The sequence below is a fragment of the Amblyraja radiata genome, chromosome 35 (genome assembly GCF_010909765.2).
Source record: "Amblyraja radiata isolate CabotCenter1 chromosome 35, sAmbRad1.1.pri, whole genome shotgun sequence".
NCBI lineage: Eukaryota > Metazoa > Chordata > Chondrichthyes > Rajiformes > Rajidae > Amblyraja > Amblyraja radiata.
This window is the reverse complement of record NC_045990.1, coordinates 17658124-17682684: the sequence shown is the minus strand read 5'-3', so window position 1 is coordinate 17682684 and position 24561 is coordinate 17658124. Positions and strand designations below refer to the sequence as shown.

At 48.5% G+C, this 24561-nt stretch overlaps 2 protein-coding genes and 1 non-coding gene across 4 annotated transcripts in view; all 3 read left to right on the top strand.

Moving 5' to 3' along the window:
- Positions 1–2674: 2674 nt before the first annotated feature.
- LOC116991876 (anoctamin-10-like) lies at positions 2675–4552 on the top strand. Its single transcript, XM_033050851.1, has one exon. The coding sequence runs from the start codon at positions 2675–2677 to the stop codon at positions 4550–4552; it is 1878 nt and encodes a 625-aa protein (XP_032906742.1).
- A 9666-nt stretch (positions 4553–14218) lies between these two features.
- Positions 14219–14291, top strand: trnav-cac. The gene has a single exon. It is a non-coding gene; the product is annotated as a tRNA-Val (tRNA).
- A 7073-nt stretch (positions 14292–21364) lies between these two features.
- gcdh (glutaryl-CoA dehydrogenase) overlaps positions 21365–24561 on the top strand; it is a 30457-nt gene continuing 27260 nt past the window's right edge. Inside the window, exon 1 of one of the 2 annotated variants that reach the window (XM_033012267.1) lies at positions 21365–21579. In XM_033012267.1, coding sequence (XP_032868158.1) covers positions 21480–21579 — 100 coding nt within the window. In that variant the 5' untranslated portion in view covers positions 21365–21479. The remainder of the gene's footprint in view (positions 21580–24561) is intronic. The other variant, XM_033012266.1, reaches the window with a different exon arrangement.

The following is a 24561-nucleotide window of genomic DNA, read 5'->3' as shown; positions in this document are numbered from 1 at the left end:
AAAGACGAACAGGTTTGTAGGTTAATTGGCTTGGTGTAAATTCAAAAATTTTCCCTAGTGTGTGTAGGATAGTGTTAGTGTGCGGGGATCGCTGGTCGGTGCGGACTCGGTGGGCCGAAGGGCCTGTTTCCGCGCTGTATCTCTAAACTAAACTAAACCCATAGTATGACCATAAAATGCTCCAATGTTAGTATCTAATCCACAACCTCCCTCCTAACCTATTGTCCCCCTCTCTTTATTCCCCCTCATTCACCTGGACGCGCACCCCTTTCTCCTTCCCCCTTCTCCCCATACCTATATTCCTTCCTCTAGCTTCACATTTTACTCTTCTCCCATCATTATCTCAGGCTTTTTTTTGTCTTTTCACTTTTGGCCTTTGTCTAACCATCTGCCCATCGAACACCCCGCACCTGTACCCACCTATCACTCGCCAGGCCTTGTCCCACCCCCACCTTCCGTGTGTTCCACCTTTCTCTCCCCCCCCCCCCCCCATCAGTCTGGACCAAAGATCCTATAGCGAGCAAGATAGTCCACTCGACGAAAAAGACGTAGTACGGTCATGGGCAGATTCATGGTTAATTTTCGGCCCCATTTCCGTAACCGCCTTCCGTCTCCGCACCAAATATCCCATAGCGGAGCAAAGATACTAGTGCAGAGACGGAAGCCGGTTACGGAAACATAAAAGTTATTTGGTAAAAATCTTCTCATTTTCAGAATTTTTATTTATTAACACAAACTGTTCCCCCGCAGCGTTGATTACACTGCGGGTCGGGTCGGGTCGGGTTACAGAAATGGATGAAAAATAGGCCCACGTTCCGCTCTGTTGCGTACTACACGTCAGCCCATTGCATTTAGCAGGAGTGGTCTATCTTGCTCCGCTATAGGATCTTTGGTCTGAAGAAGGTTCCCGACCCGAAACGTCACCTATCCACGTTCTCCAGAGATGATTGATGCCTGGCCCGCTGAGTTACTCCGGCACTTTGTGTCTTCTTTTCCTTTTACAGGTGCTCCTGTCGTCACCACTCACTCCGTGGAAAATTCTTCCTATTGTCAAGTACTTTGTGCTGTATTACTTCGAGGGTCCAGAGGAGTGCTGGCAATCTTTCCCCCAGCACAACACCTTCGGACTTTACCAAACCGTTTTCCTTTCACAGCAAGCAGCAGCGTTTCACTGCCAGAGGCTGGGTGAGTTGCTGGAGTTGGTACACTCCTATTTACTATGACATATGATGAAAGAATGGGTCGACTGGGCTTGTATTCACTAGAAGTTAGAAGGATGAGAGGGATCTTATAGAAACATCTAAAATTCTTAAGGGATTGGACAGGCTAGATGCAGGAAAAATATTCCCGATGTTGGGACAGTCCAGAACCTGGGGTTCACAGTTTAAGAATAAGGGGTCGGCCATTTAGGACTGAGATGAGGAAAAACCTTTTCACCCAGAGAGTTGTGAATCGGTGGAATTCTCTGCCACAGAAGGCAGTGGAGGCCAATTCACTGGATGTTTTCAGGAGAGAGTTAGATTTAGCTCTTCGGGCTAATGGAATCAAGGGATATGGGGAGAAAGCAGGAACGGGGTACTGATTCTGGATGATCAGCCATGATCATATTGAATGGCGGTGCTGGCTTGAAGGGCCGAATGGCCTACTCCTGCACCGATTTTCTATGTTTTCCACGTGGGTTAGCCGAGAATCGAATTGTAGAAGATAGACACAAAATGCTGGAGTAACTCAGCGGGACAGGCAGCATCTCTGGAGAGAAGGGATGGGCGACGTTTCGGGTCAAGAACCTTCTTCAGACTGGGAGATGTACAGCATGGAAACAGTGTCCTGATAGTAAATAAGAATCCATATCCCTCCACTCCCTACATATATATCCATGTGCCCACCTTACAACCTCTTAAACACCACTATCGTGTCTGCCTCCACCACCTCCCCTGTCAAGTCAAGTCAAGTTTATTCTTCACATACGCATACGAGATGTGCAGTGAAATGAAAAGTGGCAATGCTCGCGGATTTGTGCAAAAAAACAAACCAACAAACAGAATGGAACAGAATCACATATTCACATATTACATATTTCTGGGAGGGAAGAAAAAGGAACAAAACAGCAATTTAAAAAAGACACCACACAACAGTAAAATGGTTCTCCACGTTCCAGGCACCCACCACCCTCTGTGTAAAAAAACCTGCCCCGCACATCTCCTCTTGGCTGAAAGCTATGGCCTCTTGTGATTGACATTTCCACTGGGCCTGTCTCTGTGCTGTATCTGTAAAACTAAAGTAAACTGAAGAATAGTTTCGGCCCGAAACATTGCCTTTTTCCTTCGCTCCGTAGATGCTGCTGCACCCGCTGAGTTCCTCCAACTTTTTTGTGTACCTTAAACTAAACTAAACTAAACTAAACACTGCCCCCCAGAGGAAAGCAAACACATTGATAACCGATGACATACTCAATGACATCACAAACATGACTAGTTAATGGCTGGTAAAGCCTTAATCCTCCAGAATCCACTCAACTCCCAAGGAAATTAAAATTCAACCGAACAGCAATGTACATTAAAGCTAGGTATAAGAAGATCTCAGTCACCCCTTGTTCATGCAGTAGATCTGACTTGCCTTCAGTAGAGTCTCAGGAAGAAGCAGCAAGGGCTGGCAACAATAACTAAGGTGTCAGATGGACGATGACTCCCAGAGTAGTTCTGTCTTCCCCTTGGCCCTGGTGGTCCTCAACCTTGCCCCCAAGGTCCAGCAGGAGACGGTGGACTGGCTGATGGGCCGGATCGAAGCCGTGAGGTCCTCGGACGGGGCGGAGCTGAAGGTGAAGGTGGTGGAGCGCTCGGAGGTCAAGGGGACCGTGCTGCTGGTGGGGGCCACGCTGGAGAGGCTGCTGCGGGGGGCAGAGGAGGCGGCCCTGGTCAAGGTCTACCAGGACGGCAACTTCCGGCCCTTCAGCTTCGCCGACCGCGCCAGCTTCCGCGAGACGGAGACCGAGCTCCTGACCACGGCCGAGATGCTGTACATCATCAAGTTCCAGCTGGACAACCTCAAGGCTAAAGACGAGGAGCACATCCCCGGAGAGCCCACGTCCAAGCTTCAGCCTGGCAAACCCATCTTTGAGGTTCTGTGGAAGAGCAAACTGCTGACCAAACTCTACCCAATGCACAACCGGGAGGAACTGGAGAAGCTTAAAGCCTTGTGGAGGAATCGTAGCTACCTCATTGACCAGCCTGTGCAGGCCTTGAGAAGCTACTTTGGTGAGTCGGTGGCTCTGTACTTTAACTTCCTGGGTTACTTCACCTGGGGCCTGGCCTTTCGCACCCTCCTAGAGCTCTTCTTCTACATCACCAAGCTGAAGGACCACGGCGGGTGCATCGTGTGCGCCCTCTACAACATGCTGTGGTCCACGGTCTTCCTCGAGGGCTGGAAGCGCCGCAGCTCGGAGCTGGCCTTCAAATGGGGGACCCTGCGTCAGATGGAGAGCTTCGACACGGTGCGGGCCGGCTACATGGACAAGCTGGGCGCCGACCTGATCCGGGAGCCGGTCATGCTGGACCGCCAACGGAGCATCAAGATGGCGTTCCGATCGGTCCCGTTCCTGGTGGGAAGCCTCCTCATCAGCGTGGGCCTCATCGTGATGTTCATCAAGGCGAACAAGATGGCCCGGGAAACGGATACCAAGGAAGAGTCGGTGCGGAGTTTGTTGATGACCTACATGCCCATCTTGGTCTACAGTGTCACAGTGGAGGTCCTCAACAGGGTGTATCTCGCCATGGCCAAGGTGGTGACGGAGATGGAGAACCATCGCCTGGTGTCCACCCACGAGAACCACCTGATCGCCAAAGTCCTCATCTTCTACCTCATCAACAACTTTGGCATGCATTACTACGTGGCCTTTTATCTGAAGGACCTCAAGCTGCTGGCCGATATCCTCTCAGCCCAGCTGCTCGTCCACCAGGTGGTGGGACAGTTCTTTGACACCGTGCTCCCGTTCTCCATGACCAGCATCAGGCTCCGGCGCTTAAAAAAGGCCCAGCCTGACGCCAATGCTGGCCTGAACCTGATCGAGGCCGAGGGCAACCTGAGGGACACCAAGGGCAGCCTGCTGGAGGACTACCTGGAGCTCTTCATCAAGTTTGGTTTCGTCTCCCTCTTCTCCAGCGTCTACCCGCTGGCCGGCTCCTTCAGCTTCCTCAACAACCTCCTGGGCATCAAGTTGGAAAGCATGAAGTTCAGCCAGGTGTTGCAGCGGCAGTTCCCGGTCCCCTCGTCGAACATCAGCGCCTGGCGCTTGGCCTTCGAGTACCTCACCACCCTGGCCATCATCACCAACTGCGGCCTGATCAGCATGTCGCCCGAGTTCAGGAACCTCTTCTCAGAACTCCCCGACCTCCACTATTTCCTCCTGGCTGTGGCCTTAGAGCACGGGTTCTTCGGCATGCAGCGGGTGTTGCGCTTGGCCGTCCCGGAGATACCTGCCGACATGGAGGTCAAGCTGAACAAGATAGAGCTAGAGTGCAGAAGAGCTATGTTCTATAATGAATCGTGTCGGTGAGGGTCCTTCAGAAGTATCTAACAACTCTCAGAATCATTAAAGCAGTTCTCTTTTAGTCCAGCGGTGGTGGCTTTTTCACCGGTCAACAGACAAGCACCTTAGAAACATAGAAAATAGGTGCAGGAGGAGGCCATTCGGCCCTTTGAGCCAGCACCGCCTTTCATGGTGATCATGGCTGATCATCCCCTATCAATAACCCGTGCCTGCCTTCTCCCCATATCCCTTGACTCCACTAGCCCCCAGGGCTCTATCTAACTCTCTCTTAAATCCATCCAGTGACTTGGCCACCACTGCCCTCTGTGGCAGGGAATTCCATAAATCCACCTTCTTTTTTTTTCACTCAGATTCCCTGCCACAGAAGGTAGTTGAGGCCAGTTCATTGGCTATATTTAAGAGGGAGTTAGATGTGGCCCTTGTGGCTAAAGGGATCGGGGTATGGAGAGAAGGCAATGATCAGCCATGATCATATTGAATGGCGGTGCAGGCTCGAAGGGCCGAATGGCCTACTCCTGCACCTATTTTCTATGTTTCTATGTTTCTACTGAATATCATCCTTCAAAGATGGGAAAAGAATTGCTGGAGTAACTCAGCTGGAGTAACTCAGCGTGTCAGGCAGCATCTCGGGAGAGAAGGAATAGGTCTGAATGAGTCTGAACTCGTCTGAAGAAGGGTCCCAACCCGAAACGTCACCTATTCCTTTTCTCCAGAGATGTTGCCTGACCCGGTGAGACCAAGCGTAGGCTTGGCGATCACTTCGCCCAACACCTCCTCTCGGTCCGCAATAACCAACCTGATCTCCCGATGACTCAGCACTTCAACTCCCCCTCCCGTTCCGAATCCGACCTTTCTGTCCTGGGCCTCCTCCATGGCCAGAGTGAGGACCACCGTAAATTGGAGGAGCAGCACCTCATATTTCGCTTGGGTAGTTTACACCCCAGCGGTATGAACATTGACCTCCAATTTCAGGTAGTCCTTGCTTTCTCCCTCCTTCCCCTCCCCTTCCCAGCTCTCCCACAGCCCACTGTCTCCGACTCTTCCTTTCCACTTTTCGCCCCCACCCCCACATCAGTCTGAAGAAGGGTCTCAACCCGAAACGTCACCTATTCCTTCACTCCATAGATGCTGCCTCACCCGCTGAGTTTCTCCAGCATTTTTGTCTACCTTCGATTTTCCCAGCATCTGCAGTTCTTTCTTAAACGCTGAGTTACTCCAGCATTTTGTGTCTATCTTCGATGTAAACCAGCATCTGCAGTTCCTTCCCACACATCATCCTTCCAAGTTGGTCTTTACTACATTCCAAAGGTCCCACCTTACATCTTTTCTTTTGTCACAGTGTTTCTCGCTCCTCTCTGTATGCTACACTCTCGCTAGCTTTTAATTTAGAGATACAGCATGGAAACATGCCCGTGGGCCCACCAAGTCCACACCGACCCATTCACCAGTTCTGTCCTGCACACTAGGAACAATTTACAGAGGGCCAGTTAAGGTATACAGCCCTTCTTTGCTTCCAACTCCATACGTTGTAGGTTTGAGATCCACTCCAGGGATTTGAACACACTAATCCGACTGATACCAGGGAGGTACAGTGATGGAGAAACCCCACGCAGGGTCACGGGGAGAACGTACAAACTCCGCACAGACAGCACCCATAGTCGGGATCGAACCCGGGTCTCCGGTGCTGCATTCGCTGTAAGGCAGCATCTTTACCGCTGCACCACCGGTCCGTGATCACCCACTGGACCAAGGACATATTCGGTTTCCTCCCACATCCCAAAGACGTGCTGTCTGTGTGGAGTTTGCACGTTCTCCCTGTGACCGCGTGGGTTTCCACCGGGTGCTCCGGTTTCCCATGCTTCCTGAAGACGTGCGGGTTTGTGGGATAATCGGCCCTCTGTATATTGCCCCCTAGTGTGTAGGGAGTGGATGAGAAAGTGGGATAACATAATGAACTAGTGAGAACGGGTGATCGATGGTCTGCGTGAACTCAATGGGCCGAAGGGCCTGTTTCCATGCTGTATCTCCAAACTAAACTTCAGGAGATTCCTGCTGCAGCCGGGCGACCAGAACTAAACAGTGCAGCACGGTGGCTCAGCGGTAGAGTTGCCACCTCACAGCGACAGAGACCCGGGTTCCATCCTGACCTCTGGTGCTGTCTGTACGGAGTTTGCACGCTCGCCCTGTGGCCGCGTGGGTGCTCCGGTTGTCTCCCACAGACGTACAGGTTAATTGACCCTCTGTAAATGACCTCTCGTGTGTAGGGGGTGGAAGGGAAAGTGGGATAACATAGAACTCATGTGAACGTGTGATCGATGGTCGGAAGTAATTTGGTGGGCTGAAGGGCCTATTTCCTTGCTATTTCCATCTCTAAACTAAATTTGCTATAGCTGGCCGACCAGAACTACACCAGGGGTGGTCTCACCAGTAATACCCCATGATTATAATTTTTATTGTGAAGTTTGAAAGATTCTGCATGTTTTTGTGCATTTCATGCCTTGGAATGTGTCTTTGCTCCAGTGGGGAACCCATTCAGTGGAACAAACCTCCATACGGTGATGTTGGAGCTGGATGCTGATATTGGGAAGAGTTTTCTGAAGGAAGAGATTCTACGTACCTACAGGTTTGTGTCTCCAGATCAGATTCAGATTCAGATTCAACTTTAATTGTCATTGTGCAGTGTACAGTACAGAGACAACGAAATGCAGTTAGCATCTCCCTGGAAGAGCGAACATAGAATAATGAGCAATAAATAAATATATTTACATGCATAGTCATAGTATTTTTATTCCTGGTGGGAGGAGTGTCCGGGGGGGGGTGATTGGCAGTCACCGAGGTACAGTGTTGAGTAGTGTTCAAAAAAAATTTGAACATATTACACCAATTCTTAAATCCTTACATTGGCTCCCTGTATGTCAGAGAATTGATTTTAAAATCCTGCTGCTCACCTATAAATCACTACATGGTTTAGGGCCAAAGTATATCACTGACATGCTTCCACTATATAAGCCTTCTAGACCGCTAAGATCTTCTGAAACCAATCTGCTAGTGATTCCCAGAGTAAATTAAAATTAAATTAAATTTCTTTATTTATATAGCACATTTTTAGTCAACTTGCATTGACCCCAAAGTGCTTCACATAATTACATCCACACACACAGGCAAAGGTGGGTGAAGTGTCTTGCCCAAGGACACACACAGGCAAAGGTGGGTGAAGTGTCTTGCCCAAGGACACAATGACAGTATGCACTCCAAGCGGGATTCGAACCAGCTACCTTCCGGTTGCCAGCCGAACACTTAGCCCATTGTGCCATCTGTCGTCCCTCTAAATACAAAACATGGGAAAGCAGGATTTAGTTACTATGCAACAAATAGCTGGAATAAACTTCCTGAAGATTTAAGACTTGCCTCAACTTTGACCACTTTTAAAAAAAGACTGAAAACTTTTATGTTTACTTTAGCTTTCAGCTAAATCTTAACTACATTGCACTTTTAACTTTTGCACTTTTTATAATGCATTTTTAATTTTGCTTTTCTTTTCTTTTAGTTCTTCTATTTTATTTCATTTTATTATTTCATTTATTGTATGACATGTTTTTATGTGAAGCACTTTGAGTCTGCCTCGTGTATGAAATGTGCTATATAAATAAAGTTGCCTTGCCTTGCCTTGCCTAGTGTAACAGCCGCAGGGAAGAAGCTGTTCCTGGACCTGCTGGTCCGGCAATGGAGAGACCTGTAGCACCTCCCGGATGGTAGGAGGGTAAACAGTCCATGATTGGGGTGAGAGCAGTCCTTGGCGATGCTGAGCGCCCTTCGCAGACAACGCTTGCTTTGGACAGACTCAATGGAGGGGAGCGAGGAACCGGTGATGCGTTGGGTAATTTTCACCACCCTCTGCAGTGCTTTCCGGTCGGAGACAGAGCAGTTGCCATACCATACTGTGATACAGTTGGTAAGGATGCTCTCGATGGTGCAGCGGTAGAAGTTCACCAGAATCTGAGGAGACAGATGGACCTTCTTCAGTCTCCTCAGGAAGAAGAGACGCTGGTGAGCCTTCTTGACCAGAGTTGAGGTATTGTGGGTCCAAGAGAGGTCATCGGAGATGTTGACTCCCAGGAACCTGAAGCTGGAAACACGTTCCACCTCCGTCCCGTTAATGTGGATGGGGGTGTGCGTGCCACCCCTAGACTTCCTGAAGTTTACAATGAGCTCCTTGGTCTTCTTGGAGTTAAGGGCCAGGTTGTTGTCAGCACACCATGGTGCTAGGAGCTGGACCTCCTCCCTATAGGCCGACTCATCGTTGTTGCTGATGAGGCCAATCACCGTTGTATCATCTGCATACCTGATGATGGTGTTAGTACCATGTAAAGGTGTGCAGTCGTAGGTGAAGAGGAAGTAGAGGAGGGGGCTCAGCACACAGTCCTGTGGAACGCCGGTGTTCAGGGTGAGGGTTGAAGAGGTGTGCTTGTCTAACCTAACAGACCGGGGTCTGTTGGTTAGAAAGTCCAGTATCCAGTTGCAGAGGGAGGGGTCGATGCCCAGGTTACCGAGTTTGGTGATCAGTTTAGAGGGTATGATGGTGTTGAATGCTGAGCTGTAATCGATGAACAGCATTCTTACGTAAGTGTCTCTGTTGTCGAGGTGGGAGAGGGCGGAGTGAAGTGCCGTTGAGATGGCATCCTCCGTACTCCTGTTCTTGCGGTAGGCGAACTGATAGTGATCCAGTGTGGGAGGTAGTCAGCCTTTGAGGTGTGCCTGGACCAGCCTCTTGAAGCACTTGGTGATGATGGGAGTAAGTGCAACTGGGCGGAAGTCGTTGAGGCTTGCCGCAGTGGAGTGTTTTGGCACCGGCACGATGGAGGTGGTTTTAAGGCACGTGGGGACAACTGCTTGGGCAAGTGACAGGTTGAAGATGTCAGTCCAGACGTCTGTCAGCTGCGCAGCACAGGCCCTGAGGACGCGCCCGGGGATGCCGTCAGGGCCAGCAGCCTTACGTGCATTAGTCCTACTCAGTGCCACGTACACGTCGTAGAGGGTGAATGTGAGGGGCTGGTGATCGGCAGGGAGCACCGCCTTGATGGCAATCTCTAGATTGTCCCTGTCAAAGTGGCCATAGAAGTGGTTAAGCTCCTCAAGGAAGGAGGCGTGGCTGGATGTGGGGGTGGTGTTGGTGGGTCCATAGTCCGTGATGGCCTGGATGCCTTGCCACATGTGTCGGGGGTCGGAGTTGTTGTTGAAGTGCTCCTCAATCCTGAGCTTATGGCAGTGCTTGGCCTTCTGGATGCCCCTCTTCAGGTTAGCCCTGGATGAACTGTAGGCTCGAGCATCACCTCCACCGTCTAAGATCTCGCGGAGCAGGTCGGGCGGCACGGTGGCGTGGCAGAGGGCGGTTGGCCTCAATATTAGCGCCAAAGGTTAAGCCAATTCTAAAGGGCCTGCCCCACTTAAGTGTCCTTGGCACGCTAATTTGTGGCTCATGGGCATCGTATGGCCGCGCGGGGCCGGTCCCACTGAGATGCACGGGGCTCCGTATGGAGTTGTGCGCGACATCGCGCGGGGCTCCGAAATGTTCCCGATGTTGGGGGAGGCCAGAACCAGGGGCCACAGTTTAAGAATAAGGAGTAAGCCATTTACAACGGAGATGAGGAAACACTTTTTCTCACAGAGAGTGGTGAGTCTGTGGAATTCTCTCCTCATGATTCCCAGTGGACAGTTCTCGGATGCTTCAAAGAGAGCTAGATAGGGCTCTAAAAGCGGTCTGGAATGGGGAAACGGGTCTTCTTCTTCATCGAGTCACACACAAGGATAGAAGTTTCAGCCGAGTGACACACTCTCGGCTCTGCCATGGGTCTCTTGCGTTCTGGCTCTGGCGTGTGTGGAAGAGTGAAAGGGCCGCGACGGAACGCTCTTCTGACCCAGACGGGTATGATTTGGGATGATCAGCAAGGAGTCACATTGAATGGCGGGCTGGCTCGAAGGGCAAATGGTCCTACTCCTGCCACCTATTGTCATGTCTAATTGTCTATCACTAATGATATTATGATCTTCTCCTCACCACAATGTTCCTGTTGGTTTAGGTTCGTACGGTTGCAGTGCCTGATTAGCCAGCGGTACGATATTGTCCAGCATGCTGGCGAATGCTGCACAGTTTGGCCGCTCAACTGGAAGGTCTCAACCGACTCAATGAAATGCTTCAGGTGAGCCTCACTGGACGCAGGCCTCCCTCTGGGGCAAGGGCTCTCTGCTTCCTTACAAACATCATAGAGTCAATGGGCCAAATGCAGGCAGGTGGGACTAGTGTAGCTGGGACATGTTGGTCGGTGTGGGCAAGTTGGGCCGAAGGGCCTGTTTCCACGCTGGATCACTCTATGACTATGACTGTATAGCGGCACCTAGTGGTGAAGCTGGGTATTCAGAAACCTCGTCACTGGTCGGGATTGTCAAGTGACTGGGGGTTGGTTCTGGGGCTTTTCTGTATGTTCAGTAGTTAGTGCTCCTCACGACGACAGCAGCTCATATAGTTTATTCCCGACTAAGTACGCACATAATTCAAGTGTTATTTCGTTAATAAAGACCATTTTGCTCTCCCTGCTTGGTCTCATTAAAACTGTGTGTGTTATACAGCGTGGAAACAGGCCCTTCAGCCGAACTAGCCCACGCCAACCAACATGTCCCATCTACACTAGTCCCACCTGCCTGCATTCGGCCCATACCCCTCAAAACCTGTCCTATCCATGTACCTGTCTAAATGCTTCTTAAACGTTGCGATAGTCCCAGCCTCAACTACCTCCTCCGTCAGCTCGTTCCATACACCCACCACCCTTTGTGTAAAATCGTTATCCCTCAGGTGCCTTTTAAATCTTTTCCCCCTCACCTTAAACCTATGTCCTCTGGTTCTCAATTCCCCTACTCTGGGTAAAAGACATCTACCAGGACTATTCCTCTCGTCTTGTATTCACTGGAGTTTAGAAGGATGAGGGGGATCTCATAGAAACATATAAAATTATAAAAGAACTGGACAAGCTAGATGCAGGAAAAATGTTCCCAATGTTGGGCAAGTCCAGAACCAGGGGCCACAGTCTTAGAATATGGTTATATGGTTATAATAGAGGGGAGGTCATTTAGGACTGAGGTGAGAAAAAACGTTTCACCCACAGAGTTGTGAATTTGTGGAATTCCCTGCCACAGAGGGCAGTGGAGGCCAAATCACTGGATGGATTTAAGAGAGTTAGATAGAGCTCTAGGGGCTAGTGGAATCAAGGGATATGGGGTGAAGGCAGGCACGGGCTATTGATTGGGGACGATCAGCCATGATCACAATGAATGGCAGTGCTGGCTCGAAGGGTCGAATGGCCTCCTCCTGCACCTATTTTCTATGTTTCTATGTTTCTATGTCATTTTGTATACCTCATCACTCCTCATGCTCGTATCATCCAAGAAATAAAGTCCTTGGAAAGTAATTGGAAAATAATCTCAGGCACAATCGGCCTTGTTTGGGGTAAATGTAAAGGAACCTTACAGGAAAAAGGTTCATTGTATATTGTATAACACTGTATATTCACCCTCGTGTGAAGGGAGGGGATGAGGAAGACCATGACATAGGAACAGAATTAGGCCATTGGGCCCATCGAGTCTGCTCTGCCATTCAATCATGGCTGATCTATTTTCCCATCTCAACCCCAATCTCCTGCCTTCTTCCCGTAACCTCTGACAGCCTGAATAGTCACGAATCTGTCAATCTCCACTTTATAAACACCCATTGACTTGGCCTCCACAGCCGTCTGTGGCAATGAATCCCACAGATTCACCACCATCTGACTAAAGAAATTCCTCCTCATCTTCATTCTAAAGGTGTATGCTTTTATTTTGAGGTTGTGCTCTCTGGTCCTAGACTCTCCCACTACTGGAAATATTCTCTCCACATCCAGGCCTTTCATTGTTCGGTGGGTTTCAATGAGATCTCCCCTATTTATACCAAGCCAATTCACCTGCAATCCTGTATGTCTTTGGAGTGCGGGAGATATTATTATTATTTTTTTTGAATTAATTTTATTAGAAGCAATTGTACTAGAATAAAGCAATCGGCATGAGAGTTGTACAATTTTCGTACAGCTTCATTTTTTAAACATTTTATAAATTAATACATAAATCAAAAAAAGAGGAAAAAGGAAAGAATGAAGAAAAAGAAGAAAAATGCCAAAGAGAGAGAAGAAAAGACCCCTGAGCTACCAAAGAAGTGCGAGAAGAAAAGAGAGAAATGAGAAAAAATATGATGGAGATATGCCCCACTGTCCAGATAGTGGAGCACATAGTCACCAGTTGCCCCAAACACCAGCCTCCGAATGGTGAACGAGGTCTGATAGACCTGGACGATGGCAAGTTGGCCTGGCTCGCCTCAACGGAGCTGCAGGTCTAAAAGACATACGACAGAAGAAGAAGCCCACTCCCCAGTTCAGGAGCCACTGAGACCACTGTCTACTTCTGACAATACTGTTTTGCCCCACTTCTGTTTCGGTTAAACATACAAGAGAAGTTGTGCATTGATCTACATTTTGTTTTACACTCAGGAACTGCTATCGGTTGAAAAGGTGAGCGATGTCAAGCCATCCATGCCACCGTCGGGCAAAATATTAGGTAGGTTCTTCTGCCTAATGGGTGATCTTGTTCTCCTTATCCCATCAAGTACCACAATGCAACTTAGAGTCATAGAGTCATGGAGTGATACAGTGCAGAAACAGGCCCTTAAGTCCAACTTGCCCACTCCGGCCAACATGTCCCAGCTATACTAGTCCCACCTACCTGTGCTTGGTCCATATCCCTGCAAACCTGTCCAATCCATGTACCTGTCTTCAAGAAGGAACGTGAAGTTATTGAGGGTAAGGACCAGCTAGGCGGAGGAGAGTGTCAATGGCTGGGTATAGGTTGCTTCTCTGGTCGAGGAAGAACCGGAGGGCTTTGAGACCATCCTGGTGGGGGATGGAGGTGTAGAGTGACTGGACGTCCATGGTGAAGGTGAGGGGGTGAGGGCCTAGAGAATGGAATGCGCGGAGACGACGGAGAGTGTCTGAGGTGTCTTGAACATAGGTAGGAAGGGATTTAACCAAAGGGGATAGGATGGAGTCAAGGTATGTGGAAATGAGTTTGGTGGGGCACGAACAGGCAGAGACAATGGGTCTGCCGGGACAGTCAGGTTTGTGGATTTTGGGGAGAAGGTAAAATCGGGCTGGGGAACGATGAGGTTGGAGGCTCGGTCGGGCAGGGGGTGGGAGTTGATGAAGTCGGTGATGGTGCTAGAGATGGTGGCCTGGTGCTCGTCAGTGGGGTCATGGTCCAGGGGTAAGTAGGAGGAGGTGTCCGAGAGTTGGCGCGTGGCCTCAGCTTTGTAGAGATCGACGCGCCAGACTACCACGGCACCATGTACCTGTCTAACTGTTTCTTAAATGTTGGGATAGTCCCTGCCACAACTACCTCCTCTGGCAGCTTGTTCCATACACCCAACACTCTCTGTGGGTAAAAAGTTACCCCTCTGATTCCTATTAAATTGTTTCCTCTTCACCTTAAACCTGTGTTCTCTGGTCCTCGATTCACCTACTCTGGGCAAAGGACTCTGTGCATCTAACTGCATTTATAGGTCTTTGATTAGGTCACATTGTGACATAAAAATGTGTGGTGGTTTCTGTAGTGTAGTGGTTATCATGTCCACCTCACATGCGGAGGGTCCCCAGTTCGATCGTGGGTTGGAACTGCGTTTTGGACGGGCACGGCGGTGCAGCGGAAGAGTTGCTGCCTCACAGTGTCAGAGACCCGGGTTCGATCTTGACTAAACATAGAAAATAGGTGCAAGAGTAGGCCATTCGACCCTTCAAGCCATCAATCAATATGATCATCCACAATCAGTACCCCGTTCCTGCTTTTTCCCCATATCCCTTGATTCCCTTAGCCCTAAGAGCTAAATCTAACTCTCTCTTGAAAACATCTGGTGAATTAGCCTCCACAGCCTTCTGTGGCAGAGAATTCCACAGACTCACAACTCTGGGTGAAAAAGTTTTTCCTCATCTCAGTCCTAAATGGCCTACTCCTTTTTCTTAAACTGTGACCTCTGGTTCTGGACTCCCCCAACATCGGGAACATTTTTCCTGCATCTACCCAATCCAATCCTCTAAGAATTTTATATATTTCTACTATAAGATCCCCTCCCTTCCTAAATTCCAGCGAATTCAAGCCCAGTCGACCCATTCTTTTATCATATGTCAGCTCCGCCATCCCTGGAATTAACCTGGTGAACCTATGCTTCACTCCCTCAATAGCAATAATGTCCTTCCTCAAATGTCCTTCCTCAAAATTACACACACTAATCTAGGTACGGTCTCACCAGGGCCCTGTACAACTGCAGTAGGACCTCCTTGCTCCTAAACTCAAATCCTCTCACAATGAAGGCCAACATGCCATTAGCTTTCTTCATTGCCTGCAGTACCTGCATGCTTAATTTCAGTGACTGATGTACAAGCACACCCATGTCTCGTTGCACCTCCCCTTCTCCTATACAACACCATTCAGATAATAATCTGCTTTCCTGTTCTTGCCACCAAAGTGGATAACCTCACATGTATCCACATTATACTGCATCTGCCATGCTTCTGCCCACTCACCCAACCTATTCAAGTCCCCCTGCAGCCTCTTAGCATCCTCCCCGCAGCTCACACTGCCACCCAGCTTTGTGTCATCCGCAAACTTAGAGATGTTACATTTAATTCCCTCGTCTAAATGGTTAATATATATTGTAAACAACTGGGGTCCCAGCACCGAGCCTTGTGGCACTCCACTAATCACTGCCTGCCATTCTGAAAAGGACCCGTTAATTCCTACTCTTTGCTTCCTGTCTGCCAACCAGTTTTCTATCCATATCAATACCCTGCCCCCAATACCCTGCTCTAATTTTGCCCACTAATCTCTTGTGTGGGACCTCGTCAAAGGTTTTTTGAAAGTCCAGAAACACCACATCCACTGGCACTCCCTTATCCATTCTACTTGTTACATCCTCAAAAAATTCCAGAAGATCAGTCAAGCATGATTTCCCCTCCATGAATCCATGCTGACTTTGACCGATCCCATCACTGCTTTCCAAATGCGCTGCTATAAGATCTTTAATAATCGATTCCAGCATCTTCCCCACTACCGATATAAGGCTAATTGGTCTATAATTCCCCCTTTTCTATAGGATCTTTGTCTGGCACTGTGGGGCAGCAGCTCTACCCAGCAAAGAACCTATAGCAAGATAGACCACTCCTTCTAAATGCAATGGGCTGACGTGTAGTACGCAATGGAACAGAACATGGGCCTTTTTTCCATCCATTTCAATAACCCGACCCGACTCGCAGTGTAATTAACGTTGCGGGGGAACAGTTTGTGTTAATAAATTATAATTCTGAAAATGAGGAGAAGATTTTTACCAAAGAACTTTTATTTTAACGAGGATGTTTCCGTAACCGGCTTCCGTCTCCACACTAGTATCTTTGCTCCTCTATGGGATCTTTGGTGCGGAGACGGAAGCCGGTTACGGAAATGGGGCCGAAAATTACCCCTGAATCTGCCCATGACCGTACTACGTCTTTTTCGTCGAATTATCTATCTTGCTCGCTATAGGATCTTTGCTACACAGTGCCGCCCTCAAACAGAACGCAGATAGATGACTTTTGGTGAAGCCTTGCTTGTCTTTGCTTGCAGATGAGGTGCTGCTGATGTACCAGCAAGTACTGCAGGCCACACTCGAGAGAGAGCGTTGCCCAGCGCCAGCTGGTTTTCTGGAGGTTGCCCTGAGCAAGATCCAAGTGGCTGTTGGTGGAGTTGGTGGAAGGGCCAGCGTCGACCAGCTGCAGGATGTCGCTGTGATGTGCCGGGCTGTGGCCGATGTGGTCAGCTGGGAGATTCACGCCTTGTGCCCTGAGGTGGAGTCGCTGCTGCAGACCCTCGACAAGGGCGGCAGCGTGTTGCAAGCAACCACCACGGCACTGCATGCACTGGAGCCCGGCGCAGCGGCGGTGGTGAGCACTGGACACTGCACTGGCACAGAAAATCCACCGCTGAACTACAGTAGCAGGGAAGCTCTGGACAGCTGGTGATGATGGAATGATGTGCGCTACATATCCCAAAGAGGAACAAAGAGGAACAGCCGCTCTGAACGTCCACATTGCTGATTTACTTCAAGCCACTCGATGAACTGCAGGGAACGGTCATGTCATGGGTGATAGGCGCAGAATTACGCCATTCGGTCTATCAAGTCTACTCCGCGATTCAATCATGGCTGATCTATCTCTCCCTCCTAACCCCATTCTCCTGCCTTCTACCCATAGCCCCTGACACCCGCACTAATCAAGAACGGTGGTAGAATTCAAAGTCGTAGTAATGCATATTGTGACAGTGGCATTTTATTATATACTTTGCAGCAGTTTACTCTTCTCTGAGACACAAAATCTGTCGATCTGTAGCCAAATATAGAAACATAGAAAATAGGTGCAGGAGGAGGTCATTCGGCCCTTCGAGCCAGCACCGCCATTCATTGTGATCATGGCTGATCATCCCCTATCAATAACCCGTGTCTGCCTTCTCCCCATATCCCTTTATTTCCACCAGCCCCTAGAGCTCTATCTAACTCTATCTTAAATCCACCCAGTGATTTGGCCTCCACTGCCCTCTGTGGCAGGGAATTCCACAAATTCACAACTCTCTGGGTGAAAAGGTTTTTTCTCACCTCAGACCTAAATGGCCTCCCCTTTATTCTAAGACTGTGGCCCCTGGTTCTAGACTCGCCCAACATTGGGAATATTTTTCCTGCATCTAGCTTGTTCAGTCCTTTTATAATTGTATATGTTTCTATAAGACCCCCTCATCCTTCTAAACTCCAGTGAATACAAGCCTAGTCTTTTCAACATATAAAATTTACGTTTGCAACAATGAATGGGATGTCCTTTACGTTTATTATTATTATGTTTATTATTGTCACGTGTACCGAGGTACAGTGAAAAGCTTTGTTTTGCGATGTAATCAGATCAGATGTACCACACATAGATACAATCAGTGCCAAACTCCAGTACAGTAGGTAGAGCAAAGGGGAAGATACAGAGTGCAGAATATAGTTCTCAGCATTGTAGCGCATCAGTTCCACAGACAAAGTCCAATGTCCGCAATGGGGTAGAGGTGAATGGGACAGTACCCTAGCTTATGGAAGGGCCGTTCAGAAGCCTGATAACAGAGGGGAAGAAGCTGTTCCTGAGTCTGGTGGTGCGTGTTTCAAGCTTCTGTACCTTCTGCCGGACGGGAAGCAAATCCTCATAAATGCATATATTCTTTGTGTTTCATTCCGTTAATATCCCAAAGGTGTATCCTCTCTATATAAGCAATAAGAAATATATCAATGCTTTGATGAGAATGAACAAGGAGTGATTAGTAAATTTGCAGATGACACTAAACTAAATGCTATAATTGTGAAGCTAGATAGTGAAGATGGTTACTATAAATGGCAGCACGCTCTTGACCAGTTTATTCAAGAGCTGTTATCGGGCAACTGAAACGTCCTCGAGTGGGCTGAGGAATGGTTAATGGACTTCAATCCTGATGACTGTGAGGGGTTGAATTTGAGAAGTCAAACCAGGGCAGGACCTTCACAGTGAATGGCAGTGCTCTGTGGAGTGTTGCAGAGCAGAGGGATCTAAGCTTCCGAGAAGTGTAGGAAAGAACTGGTTTAAATCGAAGATAGACACAAAATGCTGGAGTAACTCAGCGGGACAGGCAGCATCTCTGGAGAGAACATGGTTCCCTGAAAGTGGTGTCATAGTAAAGAAGGCTTTTAGTACATTGGCCTTCATCAGACATGGTATTGAATGTTAAACATTTTAGCTCCCCCTCCCATTCCCACACTGACCTTTCTGTCCTGGGCCTCCTCCACTGTTAGAGTGAGGCCCAGCGCAAATTGGAGGAACAGCACCTCATATTTCACTTGGGCAGCTTACACCCCAGCGGTATGAACATTGACTTCTCTAACTTCAAGTAATCCTTGCTTTCCCTCTCGCTCCATCCCTCCCCCTTCCCAGTTCTCAGACCAGCCTTACTGTCTCTGACTGCATTTTATCTCTGTTTGCTGTGTTGTTACCTTCTCCCAGCTAACAAAGATCTATTCTACATTTTCCTTGATCTCCATTCCCTTTGTCCTATTTTCACACCTTACACTTCCTTATCTATGTATCTCCCTCTCCCTTGACATCAGTCTGAAGAAGGGTGCCTGTCCCGCTGGGTTACTCCAGCATTTTGTGTCTACATTCTACTGAATATAGAAGTTGTGATGCCGTGTATAAGACATTGGTGAGGCCACATACTGTTTTCAGTTCTGGTCACCCTGCTACAGGAAGGATGCCATTAAACTGGAAAGAGTTCAGATGAGATATACAAGGATGCTGCCAGGACTCTAGGGCCTGGGCTATAGGGAGAGGTTTGGCAGGCTAGGATTTTATGACTTGGAACAGAAGGCTGATCTTATAGAGGTGTACGAAAATTATGAGGGGGACTAAATGGGGTGAATGCACAGAGTATTTTACCCAGAGTAGGGTACTCAAGGACCAAAGGACAAGGGTTTAAGGTGAGAGGGGCAAGATTTAATAGGAGCCTGACGAGGGATTTTTTTTTCACATATGTATGGAACCAACAGCCAGAGGAGGCAGCTACTGTAACAGCAGTTAAAAGACATTTGCACAGTACATGGGCAGGAGAGGTTTTGAGGGATATGGGCCAAACGCACGTAAATGGGACTAGTGTAGATGGGGCACATTGGTCGGCAGGGATGTGTTGGGCCGAAGGGCCAGTTATGACTGTGGAACTGTCACTCTGTTTAAACGGGTATGGGTCTGCAGAAGAGACCCGACCAGAAACATCACCCACCCATTTTCTCCAGAGATGCTGCCCGATCTGCTGAGTTACTCCAGCACTTTGTGTGTATCTTTGCTACAAACCAGCATCTGAAGTTCTTTGTTTCTACATTTTAGCACATTTCAAAACTGCGTCCCCTGGCAACGGGCTGGCCTGTGACAAGATAGTATAGAAGTTAGGAGGTCATGTTGCAGTTATATAAGATGTTGGTGAGGCCACATTTAGACTATTGTGGGTAGACAAAAATGCTGGAGAAACTCAGCAGGTACAGCAGCATCTATGGAGCGAAGGAAATAGGCAACGTTTCGGGCCGAAACCCTTCTTCAGAATATTGTGTCCTGTTTCGGACACCATGTTATCGGAAAAATGTTGTCAAGCTGGAAAAGGTGCAGAGATGATTTACAAGGATGTTGCCAGGACTTGAGGGAATAAGCTATAGGGAGAGGTTGAGCAGGCTAGGACTATTTCTTGGAGTGCAGGAGGATGAGCGGTGATGTTATAAAGGGGTACAAAATAATGAGAGGAATAGATCGAGTAAATGCATTGAGCCTTTTGCCCAGAATCGAGAGCCAGAGAACATATATTTAAGGTGCACTTAGTTTAGTTTAGAGATTCATCGCGGAAACAGGCCCTGCGACCCAACAGGTCTGAGTGACACACACACACACACGCACACACACTTACACACAATCTTTACCAAAGCCAATCAACCTACAAACTGTACGTCTTTGGAGTGCGGGAGGAAACCGAAGATCCTGGAGAAAACCCATCTGGTGGTCACAGGGAGAACGTACAAACTCCGTACAGACAGCACTGGTAGTCTGGATCAAACACATGTCTCTGGCGCTGTGAGGCGGCAACTCTTCTGCTGCGTCACCGTGCCACCCTATAAAATCATGAGAGGAATTGATCGGGTAAACACACAGAGTTTCTTGCCCACCACAGTGGGTAAATAGGGAACCAGAGGACATGGGTTTAAGCTGTAGGGGGAAAGATTGAATAAGAACCTGAGTTTTCACACAAAGGGTGGTGGGTGTATGAAACAAGCTGCCGGAGGAGGTAGTTGCGGCAGGTACTAAAACAACATTTAAGAAACAGATCGGTACATGGATAGTGTAGGAAGGAACTGCAGATGCTGGTTTAAACCGAAGATAGACACAAAATGCTGGAGTAACTCAGCGGGACAGGCAGCATCTCTGGAGAGAAGGAATGGGTAATGTTTCGGGTCGAGACCCTTCTTCAGACTCTTGAATCTGAAGAATATCCTCCAGTTTAAATTCCATTTGGAATATTTTTGGAGGACCAAGATTCAAGAAGAGGAATCCATGAATTTTGTGTCTATCTTAGGTACATGGATAGGACAAGGTTTGGAGGTAGACAAAAATGCTGGAAAAACTCAGCGGGTGAGACAGCATCTATGGAGCGAAGGAAATAGGCAACGTTTCGGGTCGAAACCCTTCTTCAGACCAAAGATCATAGAGCGGAGCTGTACAATCTTTGGTTCAGGCTGTGGGCCAAATGCAGGCATGTGGGACTAGTGGTTTCTTGATCCTCCAAAATATTCCAAATGGAATTTAAACTGGAGGTGGGATTAGTGTAGCTAGTGTAAACTAGTGTAGCTGGTGGGTGTGGGCAAATTGGGCCGAAGGGCCTGTTTCGCCGGCTGTATCAGTCTAAGTGACAAGTGTATCTGTTGCCCCATGTTGGTCCATCCAGGGCCGGTCTATCTTTGCTGGTGAGGACAACAATAAGGAATAAGGGGAGCGCACCGCGACCTTCGAGGCGCCGACCAATGGAAGGCGGCGTCTCTTGTCCCCGCCGCCTGTTGCTAGGTGGTTCGGAATGAGAGGGCGGCGCTGATTGGCTGCGGGAGGGGGCGTTAGCTACAATAATCGGCTACATTGGGTGACAAGTTGAACGCTGGCCGAGTGTCCGCGGCTGCTGCTGCTATCCCCGGTGTCTGTGTGTCTGTGTGTCTCTGTCTGCGGGCCAGACGTCTGCCCCTCCTGCATCCACCATGGCCCTGCTGAGAGCGGGTCGCGGGCTCCTGCTCCCCGCCAGGTTGACGGTGGCGGGCGGCTGCTTCAGGACACAGGGGACGGTGGAGGCGCTGAGAGGTGAGGTGAGCGGCCCTCGCCGTGCATGGCGGCCGGCCTCCTATTTATAGTCCTCACTCGTCAGGGACATAATACCTTGTGTCCTTGGAGTGTGTTGATTAGACTCTGATCAAGGTGATTAATACGGGTGTCAGGGGTTAAGGGGAGAAGGCAGGAGAATGCGGTTGGAGTAGACCTAATGGGCCGAATAGCCTCTTTCTGTTCCTATTACTTATGACAAGGGTTCCCAACCTGGGGTAAATTTTGCCTACCCAGGGGGTACATTTGTTGATTCTGGATGTGTACATATTTGTTCTCATTGACTGACTGTGTTTAGCATAGAAGCATAGAAAATAGGTGCAGGAGGAGGCCATTCGACCCTTCTAGTCAGCACCGCCATTCATTGTGATCATGGCTGATCGTCCCCAATCAATAACCCGTGCCTGCCTTCTCCCCAGATCCCTTGACTCCGAGAGCTCTATCTAACTCTCTCCTAAATCCATCCAGTGACTTGGCCTCCACTGCCCTCTGCGGCAGGGAATTCCACAAATCCACAACTCCATGGGTGAAAAAGTTTTTCCTCACCTCGGTCTTAAATGACCACCCCTTTATTCTAAGACTGTGGCCCCTCGTTCTGGACTTGCCCCCACATTGGGAACATTTTTCCTGCATCTAGCTTGTCCAGTCCTTTTATAATTTTATATGTTTCTATAAGATGCCCCCCTCATCCTTCTAAACTCCAGTGAATACAAGCCTAGTCTTGTGCAGACCCTTGTTCAGACTGAGAGTCGGGGGAGAAGGAAACGAGAGATATAGACGGTGATGTACAGAGATATAGAACAATGAATGAAAGATGCAAAAAAAGTAAAGATGATAAAGGAAGTGGGCCGTTGATAACGGCTCGGTGAGAACGAGTATAAACAATGACGACTTTGAAGCTGGTACGAATGTGTTTATTATATTCGGATCAAGCTGAGGATCTGATGGGCTGTGTTATTATTAGTCGGCCACCACGGGTTGCTGCCTCACAGCGCCAGAGATCCAGGTTCGATTCAGACTATGGGTGCTGTCTGTACGGAGTTTGTACGTTGTCCCCATGACCACGTGGGTTTTCTCCGAGATGTTCGGTGTCCACCCACACTCCAAAGACCTACAGGTTTGTAGGTTAATCGGCTTGGTATAAGTGTAAATTGCTCCTAGTGCGGGTAGGATAGTGTTAATGTGCAGCGATCGCTGGTCGGCGCGGACTCAGTGGGCCAAGGGGCATGTTTCTGCACTGCATCTCTAAACTAAACCAGACAAAACTTATTCGAATCTTTTCTCCAGAGATGCTGCCTGATCCGCTGAGTTACTCCAGCTTCTCTGTGTGTAAAGCAGCATCTTGTATTTCCTTCTTATGCAATTAGTTGGAGTGTCAGTTGTGTAACCTTGTCAGGCAGGGGATGGGGAGGGAAGTGGCTCAGCACAGACAGCAGGTGCTGAAGTCCTGCGCAAAACAACATTTTAAAAGACCTAAAGTGCTGGAGTAACTCAGCAGGTCAGGCAGCATCTCTGAGAGCATATGGATAGGTGACATTTTGGGCCTGATCTTTTAAATGCACAAGCAAGGATCTGTAGATGATGGTTTACAAAACAAATACCAAGTGTTGCGTAACTCAGCAGGTCCGGCTGTATATTTGGAGAGCATGGATAGCGGACGTTTTGAAATAGACCGACCTTGATACCACCGGGTGGCGCTTCGATGGCAGCCTCGCCAACAGTCTGTCCGTTTTGTATTTTTAGTGTGTTTTAAAAGTTTGTGTTAAGGTTCTCTGGTTTGTTTTATTCTCTCACTGTCGAGGTTTAATAGGCTGGGACTTTATTCCTTGGAGTGCAGGAGGATGAGGGGTAATCTTATAGAGGTGTCTAAAATCATGAGAGGAATAGATCGGGTAGATGCATAGTATCTCTTGCCAAGAGTAGGTGAATCGAGGACCAAGGTTTAAGGTGAAGGGGAAAAGATTTAATAGGAATCTGAAGGGTAACTTTTTCACGCAACGGGTGGTGAGTGTATGGAACAAGCTGCCAGAGGAGGTAGTTGAGGCTGGGACTATCACAATGTTTAAGAAACAGTTAGACAGGTACATGGATAGTACAGGTTTAGAGGGATATGGACCAAACACAGGCAGGTGGGACTAATGTAGCTGGTAGATGTTGGTCGGTGTGGGCAAGTTGGGCCAAAGGGCCTGTTTCCACACTGTATCATTCTATGATTCTGACAGTGTGAAAAAGGGGGGAAAGCAGGCAAGAGACAGGGGGAATTTATAATGTGGATGAGGAAATGGCAGAGGAGTTAAAAGATGACTGTGTCCTTTTTTTTAGAAGAACTTGAACAACTTTCCAGAAATATCAGAGAACCATGAATCTCAATGAGAAAGGGGAACTGAAGGACGCATGTTTTCATGTGAAACTAGTGCGTGAGGTTTGTGAGATAAGTAGTTGGTGAGGATTAGCTCTTGTGCCTCGGACAAGCACCCAACATCATCAAACCTATCCAAGTGTAATATTTGAATCTGAAGGTAGACACAAAATGCTGGAGTAACTCGGTGGGACCGGCGGCATCTCTGGAGAGAAGGAACGGGTGATGTTTCGTGTCGAGACCCTTCTTGTCTCCAGAGATGCTGCCTGTCTCGCTGTGTTACTCCAGCATTTTGTATCTATCTTCAGTCTAAACCAGCATCTGCAGTTCCTTCCCACATATTTGAATCTGAGTTGAGTTTTGGACCTCATCCATATCATCTCTACGTACATCTCCAGAACTTGTCCTGCCTCCATTTGTTGCAGAAGTCTTTCATTATTATTTGACTAATCCACCACACTCCTGTCTGGCCGCCTTCATTCCATGATCAGTGAACGTGATGTTATCGAAAACCTTTCTGCCTGTGTGATGTGCATCTAGATAGAAACATAGAAACATAGAAAATAGGTGCAGGAGTAGGCCATTCGGCCCTTCGAGCCTGCACC

Bases quoted from the DNA above. Each gene is read 5' to 3' on its own strand.
- LOC116991876 (XM_033050851.1), top strand. From the start codon at position 2,675: ATGGACGATGACTCCCAGAGTAGTTCTGTCTTCCCCTTGGCCCTGGTG.